This window comes from Dipteris shenzhenensis, chromosome 3, assembly GCF_047967505.1.
Source record: "Dipteris shenzhenensis isolate YYH24624 ecotype China chromosome 3, Dip_SZ_1.0, whole genome shotgun sequence".
NCBI lineage: Eukaryota > Viridiplantae > Streptophyta > Polypodiopsida > Gleicheniales > Dipteridaceae > Dipteris > Dipteris shenzhenensis.
This window is the reverse complement of record NC_141598.1, coordinates 37,118,175-37,140,765: the sequence shown is the minus strand read 5'-3', so window position 1 is coordinate 37,140,765 and position 22,591 is coordinate 37,118,175. Positions and strand designations below refer to the sequence as shown.

Sequence of the window (22,591 nt, the reverse complement as noted above, 5' to 3'; positions counted from 1 at the left end):
GAGAGAAGCTCTCAATTTGCAATTTTTTACCTCATATAGAAACCTAGTTCAAATAGAAGAGTGTGACAACTTGCCTCGAACCTAGAAAGGGGACACCAGACCTTTGAACAGCAACCTATCGTCCTCGAAACTCAGACCTACATGGCAACAAGGGGTGCTTGAAATAGCAAAGACCTAGAAAGGAGTAAAGATGCTATTATTGAAGAGGGCACCACCAAATGACCAAAAAGGGAGCAAGCATGAAGCTCATGCATGAACAATGAAGCACCCACAAGAACCTTCAATTTTGTAGAGTGGTTGCTGACGGTATTTTTCTCACTTCGTGGTTCACTTGAGATCCCTATGCCCAATGTCTATCTGTATTACAAATGGCTCATAGCAAGAAAACTAGCACTGAAAACTAACACACTCACTCTTGCTTGCCTTGGCTTCACAAAAGACTCTATTAGGAATGGCAAATCTAACTCAATCCTGCTAGCCTCTACACAACAAGACGGCCTAATATGAGAAAGAGCCTTACAACTTGCATTCAATTTCCTATATATTAGACTCTCGGCATGGATAGAGGTGGTCAAGCTAAACCACCTTCTAAGCTTGTTCCTATAAATTTTCAAAATTTCTATGTCAGTTGGTCCATCTCCTAGACTTTTTCCTTTCTTAGAAGCTTAGAGGCGCACTGCCTATCCATTGATGGAATATTCTGAGTTACCGTGGCCTAACCCAAGTTGTCTGCTAAACTAGGGTTAACATCACCTCATCTTTGCTTATGATGTATCCTCACAACTCTCTGAGTATACTCTCTCGTCTTTACTCAAAAGTAGTTGGCCCACTGGTAGAATGCTGTTTATGGATTGTGTTTGCATGGTGAATTCTACCACTACACTGACTCTGGAGGTGGCCTGATGTGAGTATGACCCACGTAGAGAAGAGGACCTTTGCAGAGCTTTCACAATACTAATGAGAAGAGCTTGCCTTGGAGGTGTAGGTTTATTGGGCAATGGAGTTCAGGATGGATTTCACGAACATTAACTGGCACTTGCTCTGGTACCCATGGAGAGAGTCCAAGGATCTACCATTCCTCACTCCATTGTTTCGTTTGGGACTCAAGTGGCCATGGGTAGAGTCCACAAATGTCCATAGAATCGACTATGGATATCATTGCCATGCATCAATCGAGTCTCCGATAGCTACACGAGGTTTGGACTAGTCCAATTCTTGTTTCCAAAATAGGGACTGTACCGGCATACCACATTGTGAGGACGCTACATCTCTTTCTCATAAGAAGGCCTATAAAGTGTTTAAATATGTCAGTACATCATGAAGGCCTTGGTAAGAGTGGTGTCAAGTAGCTATTCACCAACCATAGCAAAATGAAAAGGGAGTTGGGATGTGCCATCGTTACAAGGTACTATGCTATTTCCCCATTCTCAGCTTCAAAAGCCTCCCATTGTCTAGCAACCTTTTCTAGAACTACTAAATTAAACACAATGGTGGCCCATTCATATGCAGCTACTTCTTTGATTGGTTGTATTCATCCAAAAATACTTCCTTGAACCAAACAATTCCTATAGAGCATCTAAACCACTCTTCTCTGGGTGGCAACTTATATGGAGACTTGGGGAGAGCAACTCTCAAAAGAGCCTGTAAATGTTCTAGGCATGTTCATGTCAAGTCAATAATTGCCAAAATTTGTATCCTCCAAGAGCAATCGATCTTTAGTATCAAAATGGTATGGGGGTGAGGTCTATGTGCCAAGTAGATGATAGACTTATAAGTGGCTAGGGCTCAGAAGAGTAGAGTGGATTGTAGTGTGGTTGTTAAGGTCAATTGTCACTCAACTGAATGTTCTACTCCACCGACAAATGTCTCCATGCCTAGCAGAAGGACAGATATAGGCATGCTTGATAGATCCATTTGCTCTGCCAATTGAGTTGAACCACCTTGTCCAATTGCATCCTCATTGTCATCATGACCATTTTGTCTAGGAGAAATGCTCGAGTGCTCTTGTGGACTTTTGAGTTGGTGGATCAATGATTGCATTTACTTTAGAGCAGCCACCTACTATCAAAGGATGGCACTCTCTTATTAGCTTTGTCACAGCTTGGAAATTGAGAGTCAATTGCCTACACTGCAACCCCAAGTGATTTGAGAGCCTCTTGACATTGGAGGGTCATGGGCATGTGCTTATGTGCTTGACGTGGAGATCCTCATGTGCTTATGTGCTTCACGTGGAGATCCTCACGTGCTTATGTACTTGATGTGGAGATCCTACTTCTAAGCATGTTTCCCTCAATTGAGGCCAATTGATAGACATTGCGCCTTGAAACTCAATATGGTCAAATCAAAATAGAGGGTGAATTCCCTCACTAGGAGTACATGTCAAGGAGGTAATTGAGGTATCCCTTTGTAGGAACTTGAGAGTAACATTGGAATCCGATAAATCAAATTTCCTTGAAGATCTAATCCATGAGAGGACCCATGTTTTGCGGGAGGCATTAGAGATGCTTGTGTGTTTTGTCTCAAGGAATCCATGATACATATTTTAGTCTATCATTGATAGTTGTTTTGCACATGGTGCAAGGTGCCTAATTGGCACCACACTCCAAGTTAAGTCCAATGATATCCAAAAGGTACATATACAATCATGATCCTTACTCTTTTGTTGTTAGCTACAAATTCTCTTTTGTCTTTGTTCTTTTATATTGTAATTTGGTGCTAGTTTGAGATAATATTTATTTTCATATAATTGCTGGTTTCATAAATCTTTGACGCCTTGTGCAAACCTTAATAGACACCTCTCTCTCTCTCTCTCTCTCTCTCTCTCTCCATACACCCATGCATCGTCACACGTGCAACTGCCACATGCCCACACCCACACAACGCTGGCACTGGCACTGGCACTGACACTTGCTTCTCCTCTCTCCCCCCCTCGCCTTCTCTGTCCTATCCATGTGCAGACACAAAGTGACAATCTGTCCTCAACTCTGACGATAATGAGCCGTCACACAGTCTGCAGTTTGCATTGAGTAGCAAGAATTACCGCACAAAGGATTTTCCCGAATAATAAGGATCTTCTCTATAGATTCCATGGCAGACCCATTCAACCCCTTACCTGGGACATTCCAAAACGCACAGGGAAACGATCAGCGGTAGCACACATGATACACGCAAACGGAGTCTTCTGCAATTACTTTCATAGTGAAGCGAGTTTTAAACAGTAGCACATTCTCAGATAGCAGAAAACCCTATGGTGCATGAAGTCACAGCCCAATAACCAGAGTTATGGGGAACACCCTTCAATGATATCTACTGTTACGAATTAATGAATATACAAGAAAACCAACCTCTGTCCCAGATTCATGCTTCTATAGAACTGGAGACAGACATAGCAGCAAAGAGACTTCCTCAAAGAGGCTTGCAATAATTGGAAATATGGGCAGGGCATGGACTGGAAGAACCCAGCCCCTCATTATTGCCCAACCTTAGCCATATGATAACTGATTGAACTCTCCCAGTATGATTCACAATTTCTTACCACTAGAAAGGGAACCTACAGCTCGCATGCCATTGGGTTAGACCTGTTCAAGGCTGACATTGCGTCCCTTCTCCAATGCAAGCGTATGCCTCAATACCTGATTCAACCAATGAATGTGCAACACTTTTTAGCTCTCTCTCTCAATTCATTTGACACAGACACTGCTGCTTTAATTCAGAATACAAAGAAGCCAGGAAAGCCCATGATTCAGCACCAGAAGAGGAAAAATCTGTGAGGAAAAAGAATTCTCTAAAGTAATTTTAAGGAGAGCACAAAATTCCTTATAGTGAAGCAAAACAAGTAATACAAACATCTCAAGAGAGATTCTACAATGTTTTAGGAGAACGGGAGAGTTCACCTACGAAGATAGAGTGGCACTTATAAATTAGCTCTATGAAAGAGATGAAGCAATACACAAATATGTCATTACCATAGACAATGTTGAGATGGGCTTAAAGAAACTGGCAATGGACAAGGCACCAGATGTGCAAGGTCTTGGACCACAGAAACAAGATAAGTTGGGCAAACCTAGCAATAGAGGAGGGATTCCCAAGGAATCGATAACAATACTGGTAGGAAAAGGATGTAAAACAGACTATCACATCAATTTGGACTCTGGAGGACACTCGATCTGGACAGATGGGCTTGGTGGACAATAGTTAACATCTGCCAGTGGAGACGGAACACTCTTGGACAGCCTACACGATCTTAGCCAAGGCCTTGAGTTACGCTCCTCCGTGATATCGTTCGTGACATACAGAGAGGCCTTGTCAGGTTCTCCCTCTTCCATCATCAGCAAAAAAACTGATTCAAAAGAGTCAGAGATTTTCACAAATTCCGCCTGTATCTTCATGTGATCTGATGCTTTGCCATTAGCCATCTTCTTTAGTCCAACTTCAATGTCTTCGAAGGTGAAAGGACTAGTGCATGTGACCGATATGCATGATTGTACAACTTGGTAACATAATTAAGCATGGTTGCATCTGATATATCCCCTATGACCTGTTTCCGTCTACCTTTCACTTGTTTCCAGCCCTTTCTTGGATTTTTTATGAAAGTGACCAAATCAGATTCTCTCTTTCCAAAATATATGGCATTGTATGTCTTCTCCAGTTGTTTATGCCTATCTGCATCCAGTATGTATTTCAGCTCTTGGCGTAGTTGTTTGCATTCCTCGTCATACCATTTCTTGTGTGGTAGTCCTTTGACCTGTTTCTTTTTTCTTGTAGAGAGAGAGAGAGAGAGAGCACTCCAAGGACAAGGGGGCATGACACCACTCGCATCAACAAGCGATTCTAGTTAGCCGTGTCTCCTAGGAACCCGTGTGAGAGAGGTATTGGCTTGAGCAACGCATATGGCATGCAATACTTTCCAAATCCTGGCCACGCCTTTGGACCAGCCACCAACCATGGAAGATCTACTTCTTCTAGCTAGTGGTACATGGAGGATTCCCATAGGTCACTTGCTCGAGCAGATGGAAAGAGATGGCACCCGTTACTGCTCCATGAAAAGGGTACAAGACAAAATCTCACACTTCTTACGGAGCTTGTTGTCAGCTTAGGGAACTGGAAATGCTTACTCCAAATCATATTATGATAAATAAGGCGAGTGTTTAATTAGGGGGTGGTAGCTTGGATCGTAAAGAGGTGTTATGCCTTACATATTGAGACGATATCCTAAGCTTACCTAATGAGTGGGGAAACAATTGCACGCTACAAGGTCTAAGATGTTGCATTGATCCTACTCTCCTCTCGTCTATTAAACGTGCAAATGAACACCAATTGTTATTCATGCAAAAATTACTAAATTCTGTATTAGAACATCTGTCAAGGCTCAACCTAGCAAATTCACTGCCAATTGGGGATGAATGGCAATTTCCAAATTCAGATCATAAATAATTATCGCACTTTGTGGTGTGCCGGTGGTGATTTCCCATAAATGATTATGGATACATCACATAATTTGAAGACTAAGCGAGTCTAAAGTCAAAACAAAAAACAGTAGAGGAGGAGAGGCATGCCTCGCTCAAAAATTATATGATTAATTAAGGAGAACCCCACCACCACACCCCCTCCCCCTTCCCCCTTTTCCCAATTCTTCACATTTCAGGCCAAATGGAACGCATTGTTCATTTCAATGAATCAGTGAGACATGTTTTAGGGAATTACTGCATTGGTGAAGTTCATACGGTAGGAATAAGCGGAACTGGTTCCAGTGATTTCCTTCTTCAGTAGGTGTCTTTTCTTTTGTAACTATAAAAATATGTAGAGCTAGTAAATGAGCACGCAGAGAGATAGCACAGGAACAAATTGATGTCATCAATCAAGTTTAACAAAAATGATCAATTTGACAAAATAACAGTTCAACCAACAATACTAAAAATAGCAGTACCAACAACCATGGCAACAACCACCAAAGCTAAAGTAAAATGTAAGGGAAAAGGAGAATCCTCACTCCCTTCAAGAGCTTCTTAGCAATAGTAATATATTGCAATGAACACAGAAACAGCGTATTTGAAGTACTTAATAGCAAGTTTCACAGTAAAAGCAAAAGAATGTCTTGAGTAAACCATTTCACACTTTGGAAGTATTTTGACAGATGCTTGTCATAGAGGTTCCAAAATGAAATTAGTGGAATATTTCAACAAACTCAGCCAAAAAACCAAATAAATGCATATTGAGGACATGCTTGCTCATCTGATTAATCTTAGGACAACAAAAAACACAAGTCTCAAATCATCTGCTGAGGAAGGCAATAGCAGTAGAAAATTTTCTAAACAATTAAACCAATTAAAAAGAACGAAAGAATTAAATTTGAAGATGAAGATAACGATGAACATCAACACAAAAATTAGCACTCACTATACATGCATCCATCAGCTGGATTTCTGATGGAAAAACATATGCACCCATGAGGAAGGGGAAAACCTTATTCAGGGTTATATCTTTTTACAGCTCATTGAATTTGACTATATGTTATGCGTACCTTGTCACTGCAACTGCGGAGAACAACCATCCTCCACATCTGAATCCAGGTTGGACCACTTCAAAGAATCTCTTTCGCAGAAAATGTGGCAAGAAGTAGGTTTTAAAAGCTCCAAACTTCTGACCATTAACCAAGATTACCTCTTTACAGCAAATATTCTGGTTGGACCTCAATTTTTAAATGAGCTCTCTTGAAAACCGTGACTGTAAAAATTTTCAATTTCTCACTTAATACAGGGCAGAAATGCCTAGAAGTCACCAATGATAATAAATAATTGAAAAGAGACCCTCGGATGTATGATATCGCTGTGTCAAATTGGCTTTTGCTGCAATGGCCCAGGCAGTGTGCTCCACAACCTGTTTCACAAAACAAGGTATAGTAATGAAGTTTTAACTGATTGCAAACTAGGGGAAAGAAACTCAAAATCGTCAAGAAAGTAAAATTTGAGACATTTGAATGTGACATGCTGTCTCCTTTGCAATTTTAAACCCATTTCTAGAATTTCAAAGAGCTTTTTGGTTTCTCTACAAAACATCAAAAGGTAACTGGGAGAAAAGGTACCCTATTAACACACCTGTCTTTGCTCCTGTCTGAACTCTGGACGATATCAGACAAGGTCCCTGACCGATGATTGCTAACGTGAAAGTTATTAGACCCAGTTACTGTCAGCTTGTGAATGTCGGCTAAGAAACCAGTTGAGGCAACATTGTCTTGCCTGCAAAGAATTGCTGGAGCTTGACTGTGCAATTGTGGCTCAGTTAGAGACTGCGAAAAAGGATTGGCTGACCAAGGCCTGCCATTTTGGCGTGTAAATGTGCGACCACCCCTAGACAGGATAGCAGGCAAAACAGTCCCACTGCTTGGCAAAGAATCATCAATTACAATAATGTCAGCAGGTGCTTTGTCAACGGCATGTGCAACTGCCTGCCTTTTCAATTGCACACCTGCACCTGAACTAGTCCTTAAGCTTTCCCCTAAGACAGCCATGGAGATCGAAGGCTTTGGCACAGTAGGTTCTCTGTATCCACAATGTTCCAAACCGCCAAACAAAGGTAATGGCAGACTGTGTTCAACAGTATCATTCCTCACTGGGTGATTCTGTGGCTTGCACAAGTCTCCTTGCCAAGCCCCGGCTTGCGAAGAAGAAAACACAGACTGACTCATGAAGATAGGATCTTCAAGAAAAGGATGTGGAAATTGACTGCGAGTATCCTGCAGCGTACCAAGATCTCTGGCAGCTCCCATACGATCAAGATGGCGACCAGAACCTCCTGGGTGAAAGCCTTGTCTTCCATTCTCAGCTACAGGGTTCCCCATGCCAAAGGATTTGAAATCTTGATTAGTGACCATGACATTCTTGCCCATTAACTTGAAAACAGGATTACCAAAAATGTGTACCACACCTTGTTCTCCAGGATAGTCAATACTACTATAACCATTCAGTCTCGATGCTACTTCCAAGTTCTCTTGCCCTCCACTTATCCCTGTAGAAGGAAACTGTCCACGAATTGGTTGACTCGATGGCAACATTAGAAGCTGACCAGATCCATTGAAATTACCGGGCATTAGGTTGGCATGTCTAGCAGTGGTTGTGGAGGTGTTTGCAGTCACCATCTGCATTGCAGATTGCAGAGTCTTTGACTCAGCTGACCGTCCACCTATCTCTGAACAATAAATGCTGTCATTTGTTTGCAATGGCATCAGATTGATTTGTTCATGGGGAGTTTGTAGTCGACTCAATGTAGATGTGCTGAATGCATTCTGCTGCTTCTTATTACTGGCAGCATTTCCTACAGCAAACATGTGTGGCAGGGTGTCTCTTACTCCCATGGTGTCTGTGGAGCCATCAGCTGCAGTCCTGGCTAAGTCAATAAGCAAATCTGACTGAAATGACGATTTTTGGTTGGTCATGTTAAGCCTTTGGCTATGACAAGGAGCACCAGCCTCATGAAGTGAAGCTCCTAGTGATGCTGGGCCTGAAATCATTGCACTCAAGCAGGATGTAGAAACTCCAGAACCCACACTATCTTTCACACCCTGAACCCTCATAGTTAGATCATTTCCATAAACATTGCCATGAGCAACCTGTGCAGCCCGTGGTATTTCCTGCAAGCCACCACTTACACCCGATTTGCCAGGAGTCTGCACAGTTCTGTTTGCCAAAAATACATGGCCTGCCCTTGCAGCACTCACAGCTTCTCGTGTGTTTTCTAACTGTTGATCACCCATGATCTTCCCGTCACCAAAATCTGTTCTTAAAACAGAAACCTGTGGGGTAGCTCGCTTCATTTGAAGTTCTACCTTTGATATATCTGAACATTCTGCTCTTCTTGAATCCAATGTTTCCTCTGGACATTGATTGCTCATCCTGAGTGGAGATGCTGCAGCTGAAGAGGCAACAGCTGAAGAAAAACAATTGTTTAACCTAACAGCAGGGTCTACACAATCAGGTAATTCTATATCAGCTGTGCAAGTATATGAAATATGAGTAGTCTTAATACTGTCAACAGACTGGAAACATGATAATTCATTCAATAAACCAGCTTCATGGCATACAGATGAGGACTGAAACTGATAGTGATCATCAGCATCTTTAACACATATATCAGTAATGGCTGCCGAATTACTACTTTTAGTGGTCAGAACGCTGCTGGTAGGAGGACGAGTTAAGGATTGGCGTGGTGGAGTGTCAGATAGAGAGACAGCAGATGAAGTTCGGCTAGTTCTCACTGCTTCTTTATCCAAGGAGACAGAATTGAGTCTTCCTCTATGAAATTCTGTCACGTTGGGTAAATCCTGCTGCAAGTCAGTAAGGACTTTATTAAAAGCACGAGAGCTAATTGTGCAATTTGCAGCTCTGATATGGACAGCACTTACTGGATTTGCTTCGCTTTCGTGCACCTGGCCTAGTTTATCCAGTTTCTCTGTGTCCACATTCAACTTCTGCATGCATATCATTGAACCTGTGCATTTTGCTTGATCATTCAGATTCTTAGGAGCAACGTTTGGAGTATGCACCTTGCTGATTGTTGGTAGCCTGAATTCTTCAGTAGTCTTCTCCAAATCTCTCTCCATAAGAAAGCCATACTGAGGCATGTCTTTTGTTAGGCTAGCAGCATCAGTATTATCAAAGCCTACTCCAACTTGGAGAATATGTTCAACAAGAGCCCCATCTGACCCTACTGAACTGCCTTCGGGAGACTGTTGTGTCACAGGATGAATGTCTAGATTGCAGGAAGGAAGATGCACTTTCCCATAATCTACATGTTCAGTTTTATCGGAACCCTCTCCCAGTGTTTTCCTCTTCATAGTTACAGGATGCTTGCACTTCAGAATCTTGGCTTGATGAGTAATGGAAGCACTGACAGAATCTGACTTCATATAAACTTGTTGATCTGAAGCTATATCTTGCCAACTATCAATCTGTGCTCTCTTCTTACTACTTAATTCTTTGCATGCATTGTGAAACATCGGTTCACCCTCCGTGTGTTCAAGAACAGTTGCTATGTTTGCAATGCTTCTGGTCTTGGGTGCTACTTTCTTGTACTTTACTGGCCGTTCAAAGTGGTCCTCAGTTGCAATTTCCTCGTCACCTGTGTTATCAGCGGCCCTTGTCACTATAATGTCTAGATCTATTTGACTGGGTTTCCAGGTCTTTGGAGGTTCAGAAATAACCTTCCCATCTAGAAAAACTGCTTTGATTTGTTGTTTGTCCATTACCGTGTCCACCGACTTCGAAACATCTGTCATCTTGTAATGCTTATTATTAGTTCGTCCCGATTCACTTATGATATATTCACCAAATTCTCGTTTCTTGGATACCAGAAATCCAGATTGCTGGCCTTGAGGAAACTCCATGGAGCTTCCAAGACCTTGAAGTAACCTGTTTGCCTCTTCTGCACTTGTATCCACTGGAATAATACCATGGCAATTTGCAATTCCTGACCAACTGTGACCCGCAGGATCCTGATCCAGGAGAGAAACAGCTTCTCGACTCTTTGAGACAATACTTTTCTTTTTCTTTCTTTTCTTTGTGAATCTCACCCCTTCATTTTGATCAAGACACTGCAAGGAGTCACGAGTTTGATCTGCGACAGCAAACACAGCCATCTTGTCCTTTGCAACTGCTGATTCACATTGCTGAGGTGGTGCAGTGCCACAGTGATTAGAAACCTTATCAGAAGACATTTCAGTGGGACAGTAGACATTCTGGATTGCCCTTTCTGAAGCAGATTGCAAACACGAGGAGAATGTAGCAGACCCATGTTTTGCAGATATACAAGATAACATTTCAGCAGGACTGGAGCAAGCAAAATTGTTCCCAGTCTGTGAGGCGTCAGGCTTTCCCACACTTCTATGCACAAAAGAATCTACTCGTGGCTTTGCCAATGACTTTGAACTTTCTGCAACCTGCAAAACTTCTGGATTCTGCAAAACTTTATTTTGTCTCCTTATTCCCAATCTTCCAGTATGCATAGAGAGTTTAGACCTCAAAGGCCCAGGAAGACCAGGTCCCTCCCCAAGGGGTTGCTGATCTCTGTACAATTCTAACTGCACACATTAACAGTAGCTTTGTGAGAGGCGTCTCCAAAGAAAGCATTCGCTTGCACACTTGTTAGTTTCTCACATGATTACAAACTTCACCTGCTGATGCAATATAAGGCATCCTGCAGTTCTAGTGCAACAATGGAAAGCTTGCATTCTAGCCAAGGGAATTTAATAAGAAAGAGGAACACAAATATGTGAATATTACATTTCAGAAAAATCCATCATTACAAAATGAAGTAAAAAAGCTGTCTGCTTTCTCTAACATATACTCAACGTCCTGTTCCTGCAAATTTCCGCCAGTGACAATCATCTAGGAACTCTTGCATGTGTTCCTAGCGTCTCCTACCAAAAATAGTTATCTAGGACCTCTTGCACACGTTCCAAGCCTCTCCTTAAAAACAATAAAAAATCATTTACTTTTGCATGAGCATTAGGGCTAGCCAATGAGACACTGCAATGAGGTTTATTGGACTGGAACCTGCAAGTAGGTTCAAGTTCTCTAAAGTTTTTTTTCAACATCTTACCAGAAGTCTCCTACCAATATTGTCATGTCTTCAGCATACGTAGGTGTGAAGGATCAACTCTACGAATATGATGATGACTGTTCTTTATCCTTGCAAACATCCACTCAATAAAATAAAAGACAAATCTATAAAGTCATCCCTTCAGGTACCTCTCTAAGTAAACAAAAATGATAGATGAGATGTTGGTGGAAGCAAGGGTTTTTGATTAGCGGTTTGTGAACAAAATATGTGCCATGTCAGACTGATAAGCAAACATCATCAAGCCATGGACAAGGCTAACACTTACACAGATGAAAATAGAAGTTTAAGAGAATATGATGAAGGAGAGAGTTTTTCTCAGGGTTTCCTTCATACACTAAGTCCTTGACTGCAAGAAATGACGTTATCACCCATACCGTGGGCTGTGACAATTCTGAATTAGTCAAGGTGGCATATAGGTTGGAATTACCAAAAAGTTGCAAGGTACTTCCAGTGTTTCATGTTTGGTTGGTGAAAAGATTTTTGCAAACTACTGATTCATTGATTGACGGTATTGTTATGTTACAAGAGATGGGGGACAATGTTAGTACAAACCGGTAAACATCCTAGACAAGGGAGAGAAATGCTAAGTTCAAAACCGGAAGATACCTACAATGCTAGTCGCATGGCATCGACTTCCCTTATCAAAGGCTACCTAGGAATCTTAAATCTAAAGGTGTGATTGTTGCAAGTGTGTTTATTTTAAGTGTGGCCTACATGAACTAGAGGACTGGAACGTGCAAATTTTCCCTCAAACCAAAAATATATTTGGCACGTTGGTTTCTTTTTATTTTTAGGGCTAAAGAGCCTTCCATCCATTAGACACCCTTTGCAAAGAATATATTTCAAGTTGCCACTATCCAACTAAAAGCACACTCTCATCTTATTGATAGAAGAACATCGCCCGTTTTTTTGCTTTATACCATCTTTCTCTTTCATTCCTTTTGTAGAAAACAAAGTGATGGTTTGCCTAGCCTCGTTGAAAAAATCATTATTTTCTTTCCAAGTTATGGTTCATCAGAATGCATACTATAGCACACATTACATTCAAAATAGGAGCAGGTTTATTTGTTTCCATCATGAGGACAAGGCCCAACTTCGCAGATATTTGCATCACTACATGTGGATGCATGAATCTCATGACTTTCATACGTAGTAGCATACCGATGGCTAACCTTTTCAAACAACTCTCATGTAACATACATATGTATTTTATTACCTTTAGGGCTGACCATATGGAACTTCTACCGTGTGCCATCATATGATGCATCCTTACAACGAGCTCAGGTCAAAATGCTATTCTATAGACTGAACTTTGATCAGTTATGCAATTTTCCCTTTTGTAATGCTCTTGCCTCCAACACTTGCGCTCGAAGTGGCCTAGGGTTTAGATTTGATACTGCCTGTTAGAGCATGAAACAACACCAAAACCAGAGAATCCCCACTGGAAGTCCACTGAGGAGACCCTAGAAACCCTGGAAACTTTTACCCATATGAAATTTCAGCATTTTGGGCAGTGTTATCCGAAAAACCTTGCTGGACAGCAACTTCCAAGAGGCAAGAATCACAAGAAGAGTGGGTCATTCCAGGGCTACAGATTCAGAAAAACAGGTAAACCTCCAGTGTATCTCACCTGACATACATCCAAGACACCCTAGAAAGCTGAGCATCAGATTTTCATAAGCATGCACCTTCAGGTGATCTATAGCGGTTGCTATAGCAGAACTACAACAAGCCAATGACAGAAATCAATTGAAAATTGTAAGGCATACAGCCCATACAGCCCAAAGAAATTGGCACTAATTGCTGTACTTTACACTCAGTACAGGAGTGACTCTGTGGCACAACAGCCGCACACTGCCTACCGTAAACATTTATTGGCCATATGACTACGTACATTACATCTTGGAGGCTCGAGTTTTAAAAAATCAGAATTTTCATCCACATGTGTAAACAAGCATAGCTAAGGAAAGTTGACGACTGCATTAATTCCCCCAAAGGCGCTACATCAGAATTTGAAGAAAACTTGCATGTTCTCCATCTCGCACACAAATGAGACTACAAGTGTGAGAAACTTTAGAGCAGCTGCATCATGCAACATTAAATCCGAAATGTACAGGAAATTGAGTGTTTTCCACTTGCGCCTGGTTCGAGGTGGTCAAAACTCAAGTCTTTCAGCTTCATGGAAGCTGTAATGTACCTGCAACGACAAAGAAATCTAGTCTGTGTGGATTTTGGCTGAACCATCATGTTCTCTTTTTGTCGGGGCAATTCTATGAGAGGAAGCATTTGATACACTTTCCCAAAAAATATTTGAAGGCCATAGAGGATGAAGCAGACATGCAGTCTTTAAGTGTTAGCATTGCTGATGTTGAACAAATGGTCCTAGAAATATCCTTGAATTGTTACGAAGTATGTGAGCTAGCTCATTTATAGCTTAAATGTACTTGGAGTAACTTCAACTTGAAGCCAAATTTCAGCTCAAAGGTCAACTGTTGTTTCAATAAAATCAGATGAGCTTGTGTTTAAGGGTGAGCTAAGAGTATAAAAAAGAAGCCAGAGTCCAAATCAGAGTCTTGGATGAGTGTCAACTTACATAGGGTACTCCAAAAGGCATTGAAGTGGAGACTATCATTTGGAGGGTAACTCGCAGGTATTTAAGAGGTGTAGAGCTGAATCATCATCATAAAAAAGGGTCACACGATGGACAACCAAAAGTCACACCGTTACCCAAGGGTCACCAGGGCTGTTATACCCAGTCAGAGCATGACATGTTATAACCATGGTGATTCCCCACCTTCCTACATACGTGGCTCTCTTTGTGCAATAATATTGTGAGATGATTGCATGCTCCAGCATCACTTTCATCCTATAAAGGTTGGTGTAGCTACGTCATAAATCTTCATTGTAATAGATGAGCAGCATGGACTATTATAAGTCTTCATATAAGGTCCTTTTACTCAGAGAATCCGTATTCGGTACACAATCACCAGCATCTGTCTCAATCATAAACGACTTATTAGAATATATTGTAGATAGCACATGCTTGCACGTTCATTTCAAGTAATAGGCCAGCTGAAATTCTTCTTGTTTTACTTTAGGAATTTGGTCAAGGGAGAGCAATATTTGCTTAATCCTTGAACTTAAGCTTTGAATCTTCACTCATCTCCTATGTTTGCATCCCTTGTTGGTCAAAAGCAATGTTTCTATAAACAAAATTAATGGTAAGTCTATTAAGGATGCATGGAAAACACTTTAGAAGAAGTTTAAAATCCACAACACATCCACCAAAGAAGAGGCCATATAGATTGCACAAGCTAGTTGATTGGAACAAAAAGATACCTTATCAATCAAAAGCAATATGTATGAAAAGGCAAGTCTACTAAGGATTTTGGGAAATACTTCAAAAGTATCCATAACATATCCACAAGTTGTAAAAGAACCACAGTTGGATCTCAAGAACCAATTATATTGGCTTAAGGTGCAAAGGAGGAAAGTCAAAGGAAAGCTAGTCTTACAAACATTGTTGGCAGCTTCTACCCATTGGAAAAAAAATAAAGGCTAAGTACTCGACTCCGATGACGCTCAACTTCAATCACAAGCTATGACATGGGGAGCATATAGTCATTAGAAACGTTTCAAAACATAGAAACATGGAGAGCATATAGTCACTAGAAACATTTCAAAACGCTTTGAAAAACTAGAAAAGTTGTGGCATGTGAGTTTGTACTTTCTGGGCCCAAAAACCTATATAACATGTCCCACATCTATATGGCACATTCAAATGATGCTAAACGTAGAATTCTTAATTATACAGCATTACATAATGGCATAAAATGCATAGAAATATAAAACACATGTTCTATTGCTTGTTGTCTACACATGTTGCCATGAAATCCAAAGAGAAATATAGGTGTTCAATGACTTGAAATCAGCGTTTAAATCCAAAAAATGCAGCAAGATCCATGCTGGCACGCAAACGTTTCTTTGGAAGAGAGACGTTTAAAACATGCTGCAAGTCTTGAAACGTTTCTGTTTCAAAGAATGCATCTCTTGACAATTGGAAGGAGACATCCATGATGGTCAAAATATGAGCAGCCCTCACAAGGCTCTTGCTAGAGGAAGATTATTCTTTCATGGCACCATCTCAAGGTCTTCAAATCAAAGCTTTATTTTTAGAAGCATAGCTCAAGGCTTCGAGAGGAAGTCCAGGACAGTAAGACCATGCTGTTATGGAGGGAAGATGGGCCATTGGTGCTGCGACTATGTCTGAAGAGAACGAATGTGCCAGCCATCAGCTAAGCACTACATCTACAAATGATGGAATGCAAGCTGTCCAGAATGAGATGCATGACATGTAATCATTATCCTTCAAATGCCCTCTTTCTTGACTACAATGTCTATGAGACCCATGGCCTCTATGTTTAGAGGATTGCCTCTTGTGAACGAGCCTTCATGAGAATGATTAATAAGACAATAAACCATGTCAAATTGTCCACCATCCACCTTCTCTTGATAAAACGATGTTAAACAGAAATGTGCTTGGTGTTAATACCTTTGCCACTGCAATACAACTCTAGTTGTCACAAAGAATGAGAAGGCTGTGGACGCTCCCGTACCTAGACAACACTTATATGAACATAAGTGTATGAGGTACTTGTTACTAGATACCTTGCCACTGCAATACAACTCTGGTTGTCACAAAGAATAAGAAGGCTGTGGACTCTGACGTACCTAGACAACACTTATATGAACATACGTGTATGAGGCGTACAGTCTGGGTAAATGAACAAGATGGGGAAAGAGCCACGCGTGAGAAACGGTACAAAGATATTGCAGGTCCATTACTGGTAGTGGAGCAAAACAGGCTCACCTTCATGCGTGACTTTTCCAGAGGGATTTGGTGTGATTTTAAACAGAGACTTTCAGATCCTTAAATATCCAGAAGTATGGCTGAAAATCATCATGGCAGCAGAAATATAACAGTGGAGGATAGTACATGCTTGCTGAATTAAGAGGCATTACAGGCAGCCATCGATTCATCAGCTAAGCATTGCATCTGAAAATAATTAAAAATGCACTCCAAACGCAAAATTATCCTGGAATGACATACAATGACATGTCCTTATCCTTCAAATGTCACCTTAAATGGTTACATAGCTTCTAAGTTCATGTAAGAAATGTAGTGCAAATATCAATATCCACTCACTTGAAGGCCAAAAACCATTTTAAAATGTCTAACCTGCACCCTCTCTCTGATGAAAAAAGATGCTGAACATCAATTAGATGGAGCTGCTATGATAAAGCTAACAATTTGCCAATCAAATTAAACTCTTGTTGTCACAAACGATTCTGATAGTGTGAGAAGATTGCACATGGTCAAATGCCTCAACAACATACACAAGAATGTGCAATATGTGAGGGTTGCATTTTGGGTGATGTGGGTTGCATTTTGCTTTGAGAGCTTGAAAGCCTCTAAATTGGGACACAGACATATCAATGCTAGTTTCCATTATTTTTGGGCCCAATCGGTACTATCAAACATGCCACGAGCTTTATATTTCTACAAAAATCAACAGCTGACATGAATTAGGCCGATGGCCTTCCATACACCATGACTCCCATTCCTGATCCTCCTGACAACTTACGCAACCATCCAGCAGTCCAAGAGGGCGAACACTTTCTGGCCTCTCATTCCACTTTGCCACTGCCACTCTCTGCTTAACGCATGCCGGAGGTGTTCTCCTGATACCCGACTAGTTCAAAACCTATGCTCTCCAACGCACCCCCTTTGCCATCATCTTGTCTGCCATCCTCACAGCCTCTCCATCACTTAATACTTGCCGCTTTAGCTGCTGCAGGATTTGCCATCCTTCTCCAACGATGAGAACGAGGATGAGAACAAAAATGAGGACAACATGAAGACATGGTACAAAATGATGTACTGCCAAAAATGATGACAAGAGAAGCAAAGATAATGGACAGTGGTTCAACTAAGGCTCTTTCCTCTACAAAGGAATAGGTCTCAAGCTTTGAGGACAATGGAAGGAGAAGGTCACGACACTTCAAAAAGCTTTCCCTTGATCTCAAAACGTCAATTTCAATGTTTTACGAATCTCTGACAGGGAAAAAACTGGCCCTATAAGTATTTATTTATTTATTTATTTTGGGGGGGAGGGGGCGGAAAGGTAGCCCATATGGTAGCTTAATGATAAGTGGTTGTGCTGAATGATAAGCAAAGATTAAGAATGGCTATACAGCTTGAGTATCTGAAATTAAAAGTAATGAACTAGAACTTCAAAGCGCATGAAACTGCAAAATTTCCAATTCTACAAAGAATAAGATGTGCACCAAAGGTCCACATCTGGTAGAGCAATATACATTAACGTCCCACACTGACTGTACCCCAGAGCTACCAAGTTTGAAGCCATACCTCATAGTCGATGTTACTGGAAAGATTCATACTTGGACTGCTTGAAACCCCAAGCTTTGCATGCCTTGGAGCAGATTTTGTGCCGGGATATTTCATTCGTGCTTTTTCAGGCTGATTCTGCTCTAAAAAAGATAAGGTTTGTTGCATTCTATTTTGCCCTTCCAATTTGCTGTTTCCTTTCCAATTCCTAGCTGGCTCACGGTACAAGCGAGTTCTAGGCTGTCTCCGGATTAAACTGTCTTCCCAGCCTAGAGAGCAAGAAGCATGTTTTGCAGACATCTCTTTGTTTAGAGCCCAAAGTTGAGAACTTAACTCCAAATCTTCCAGGGTTCGAGCAGGTGCAACAGCACAGATGTCCACCATAGAACGCATCTTCCTGGCCTTAATCCTGTTCTTTGGCAGCCTGGCTTGGGTCTTTTCACCTGGAAGAACTGTTTCCAGGCAATGATCGATATGTGCATTCAGTGCCGTGTTAGAAGTAGAAGTGAAGCTTAGACACACAGGGCAAACTTGAGGTACCAGAGCCTCAGCATTTGTAGCCCCAAATTCCTCACCAATCTTACCTAATTCAACTCTGCTCTGCTGAACCATCAATCCATGCTCAACAACTTGTGGAGGAGTAACATTTGATGCTTTCTGTCCCAAGCCGACTAATGTTGGATTTTCATATTGGCATGGTTTTACAAATGCAGAAACCTCTGGAGGCTCCACATTCAGGATACTTTCCAGCTCCTGGACTTGGACATGCGTTGAACAGTTCTCAGAAAACAATCTGCACTTGATTTTGTGTGGTTGCCCTTCAATCTCTGTTATACTGTCAGACGGGAAAGTGTAGCCTCCTTCAACAGCTTGAATGGAGCCTGTTTCTGAATTGGGCAGGTCCTTTTGTTTCGTGTCCATGCTGTCAATTTCAAAGCAAGGGGTTTCCACCTCAATAGAAGCATCTGCTCCAACTCTTTGGCGTTGAACAAGCATCTCTATTCTATTTGCATGAGAATCAGTAGGATTTGTTGTTCCTTTTTTCACGTCAACATCATCATCTGCTTTCTCCTCTGCATGTGTTTCATTATCATCGTCTGTTGTCTTCTCTTTTCCATCACATAATCCCTCAGAAACTGCACATAGTTCTGCCACTGCAGACGGCTGACTCGTCTTCTCAACACCTTCTAACCACGTTTCCTCTGATTGTTTCTCTTCTAGCTGAACTGCAACATTATCACCACCAACCTGCTGGCCTGCAGACACAATTTTGTCAGAAGCCTCCACAGGAGGTATTGTTAACGTGGAGCTGCCATTGCTTGCTAGTTTTTGTTTGCTGGTTTTTTCCAATAGGTATTGTGCCATATATTCTGTGTCTTTTGAGGTGACCTTCTCACACGTATCATTTGTAGAAGCTGGTTCTTGCCATACATTTTCTTCCACATCGACCCAGCCTTTTTTTGGAGGAGGATCAAACGGTGGCAACTGGGGTTTCATTCCAATACTTGAACATCTTTCTAAGATACTCCGCCGAAAAGGCCAGCATTTCGAGAAATCTTTCACCCGAACAGTTGAAACGAAACTCCTGCAGTCCCAAACGGAGAAACATCAGAATTTAGAAGAATGAAAGATATATATGTTAGGCAACAACGTTTAGCGTTTAGCACAAACCACCGAGAGTTGCAATACTCCAACTACGTCTTGTAAACTCATGTATAATGGCATTCTGACTCATGAAGCTCTGTAACGCAACAACGCATCAATTCAAGCTCATGCAATGGTCCCCCCTAGTCCGTTCCAAAACTCTACCAACTCCATGACAGTAAAGTACCATCCAGCCAACAATAACCCCACTCTGTTTTTTCACCGTCTCAACTGGGAAATGACAATGTTGCTCACGTGCATAACGTTCGTCTAACTGCAGGATACGGGATGGATACCACCAAAGTCTTCTCAGGACATTGAGGTTGTCAAAGATATCACGTGTGAGCTTAGTTCGTTGGCTAAGATACATTTGGGAGTACTGGCCTATGAAACTGACATCCTATGGATATAATCGTATGCAAGGTTTTGTATGCAGGTTCTAGCTCCCGCAAAAAAACGTGGTTTCCTTAGCTGCCCAAAATCACCCTGGATGATTTAAAAAGTGACTTTACATACAAAAATTGCGTTTTCGGCTTCTCTACCTAATTGTGAAACTAGTATCCGGCGAACCGGTCTCGTCATTCATTTGATCCAGACAACTCGGATGACCGTCGATCCTTTCATCGGCTGCAAGTGACTGCATTTCGGTCTTTGATACCATGATCCCTCTACAATCTCCATCCGGCAACGAGAACGGGTCGACGATGGCAGCTTTGAAAGATGTCATCCTCGTTCTAGAGGAAGCATTTATCACCTGTAAGCTTTTATTGAACTCATTGGACGCCGAAACTGCGGCCACAACAATGGCACTCATGGATCCTCCTGGGGTGGAAAGAGCGCGAACTGGCAACCTATCTTCATTCTAAGTAAATCCTCGATATTGTGGTAGCCTCCTCCACTTTCAGATGAAGCAGCACAGGAAAGAGTTCCGGAATATGAAAATGCGATGGCACGAGGATAAGCCGGGACTGCAGCGCGCGCTGTTGGATGACCTCAAATCTGAGAAAAGTACGGTACGGAGGTAATATGCAACGGACTATGTCTGTGATACAGCGTGCAATTCTCATTTCTTGTGAGGAGAACCTGAGACTCGTAGCGGGCAAGTGTAGCGCTTGGCGTTCGAAGCACGAAAAGGCTGAAACAGCGAGGAGCGGATCCGTAGCCCAGCCTTGGGGCTGTGCTGAAATGAAAAGGGGGAACGGGTTGACAGGCCTGCCGGGGAAAAGCCGGGTTTCAGATGACCACGGCGTGAGGATAGCCTGCGAGTTTACAAAAGAAGAGAGAAGCGAATGGCAAGTGCCAAAGTCTGCACGGCTATGAGCTCGTGAAGGGCGGGGCGGTTACTGTTGCAAGAGGCACGTTCGCTGCACATCGACGTCGCTGGTAATGAGGGGAGCGTGAGCGAGCGAAGGCGGGGGAGGCGGCTGGAGAAGAATGAAGAAGCGGGGATGGAGTTACGAGCGGGGAGGGGGGATGGCGAAGGTGACTGCAGCAGCGGGAGGAGGGGGGGGGGGTCGGCGGAGGTGGAGAAAGGGAGGAGGATACGAGAGAGGAGGAAAGCAAAAAGGAAGGAGGGGGGGATTATGATAACAGGTGCGGAAGGAGGAGGGGGGGGGGGGGGGGGGAGGAGGAAAGGGAAGAGCTGCAGTCGAGGAGAGAAGGGAGGGAGGGGGAGATGGAGATGGAGATGGAGATGGAGATGGAGATGGAGCTTGAAGGGTGAGCTCTGAAGAAGAAGAAGAAGAAGAAGAAGATGAAGAAGAAGAAGAAGAAGAAGCTCAAGCTCTGAGAGAGAGAGAAGACGAGGGTTTGGAGCTCTCGCTGTGTTTGTGTGTGTTTTTCTTTTTGTGTGTGATATATGCCAAAAAACATCGACGGAAGGGATGACCAAAAAGACATTCGCACGTTCGTCCCCCTCCACCTCCCCCCTCGCCCCTTCCCCGCCACGCCTTCTGTCGCCCCTGTACTTACCTCCCCTCCATCCGCCACGTCACCCACCACACCTCCCCTCCATACGCCACTTCTCCTTCTGTTTTGCCACGTCTGCATCTTCACCTCCTCCACGTTGGCCCCCATTTCTCACGCCCCTGTCCCTCTCTTTGCTACCCACTTTTTGTTCCCCGCCACCTCAGTCCCAACCTCTCCATGTCATCTGCCCTTCTTAAAGTCCTCGGCGGGCACACACCCCAAGGGGTCTATAATAATTGAATCATATAGTCCTAGCGTTAGATTGCGTGTGAATCTCGTTCACCGATTTCTATTTAGCAACCGCACTCACACATGTCCCTCTACCGATCTCCTATGCAACATTCCAGCCATCCCTTTATATACATTTATATTTATTCAAATATATTTGTTAGCTACTACAAAGTTAAATTTTTAAGACCCTCTGAAAGCCGATCAACTCGAGTTCTATTCAGCCGCTTGGGGGCACTGCTGTAGGCACGTGTGTGCCCCTTGTTTATGTTCATATTTATGCAAAACCTTCGACCATCCACCTTCACACCAAACTATAATCACGTGTACATATATAGACAGACAAAAAACTCTATGCCCTCCTCTAGTCTACAGAGGACATTAAGCTGCACTGAAGGAGGGATTCCCTCTCTCAGTAAGCAATGCACCCTCTCCTTTCCATCCCCCCCCCCCAATAAATATTTATGGCTTTCACACATTAATTCTTCACCCATTGGCAACTTATAAAACTGTCTTCCAAACAAGATTAGTGCAACAGTATTTTTATACCCCTACAATAACGGCAATTCAAATGGCAAACCCACCTTTAAGCAACTATGAGCATTAAATTCCCCATGGCGATGTTCCAACTTTGTTACATATAGGGCTATGCCCCCCCCCCCCCCTTCCCTGGTAAGTTTGGGTCCATGAGTACAAGAGAAAAAGCCTAAACTATTTTGGACAAATTCA

At 42.4% G+C, this 22,591-nt stretch overlaps 1 protein-coding gene across 1 annotated transcript; it reads right to left on the bottom strand.

The window, feature by feature from the left end:
- Positions 1-3,180: 3,180 nt before the first annotated feature.
- LOC147903736 (uncharacterized) lies at positions 3,181-21,492 on the bottom strand. The gene is made up of 5 exons (XM_087400959.1): positions 20,209-21,492; positions 18,044-19,607; positions 7,095-11,071; positions 6,521-6,876; positions 3,181-3,632 (listed from the first exon to the last, which is right to left on the bottom strand). The coding sequence occupies exons 1-4, from the start codon at positions 20,478-20,480 to the stop codon at positions 6,831-6,833; spliced, it is 5,859 nt and encodes a 1,952-aa protein (XP_087257085.1). The 5' UTR covers positions 20,481-21,492; the 3' UTR covers positions 3,181-3,632; positions 6,521-6,830.
- Positions 21,493-22,591: the final 1,099 nt, after the last annotated feature.

Bases quoted from the DNA above. Each gene is read 5' to 3' on its own strand.
- LOC147903736 (XM_087400959.1), bottom strand. From the start codon at position 20,480: ATGAGTGCCATTGTTGTGGCCGCAGTTTCGGCGTCCAATGAGTTCAAT. The intron at 19,608-20,208 runs GTAGAGAAGCCG...TTGGGACTGCAG, and splicing joins GATACTAGTTTCACAATTAG to GAGTTTCGTTTCAACTGTTC. The intron at 11,072-18,043 runs GTATGGCTTCAA...TAATGTGTGCAG, and splicing joins CCAGTAACATCGACTATGAG to TTAGAATTGTACAGAGATCA.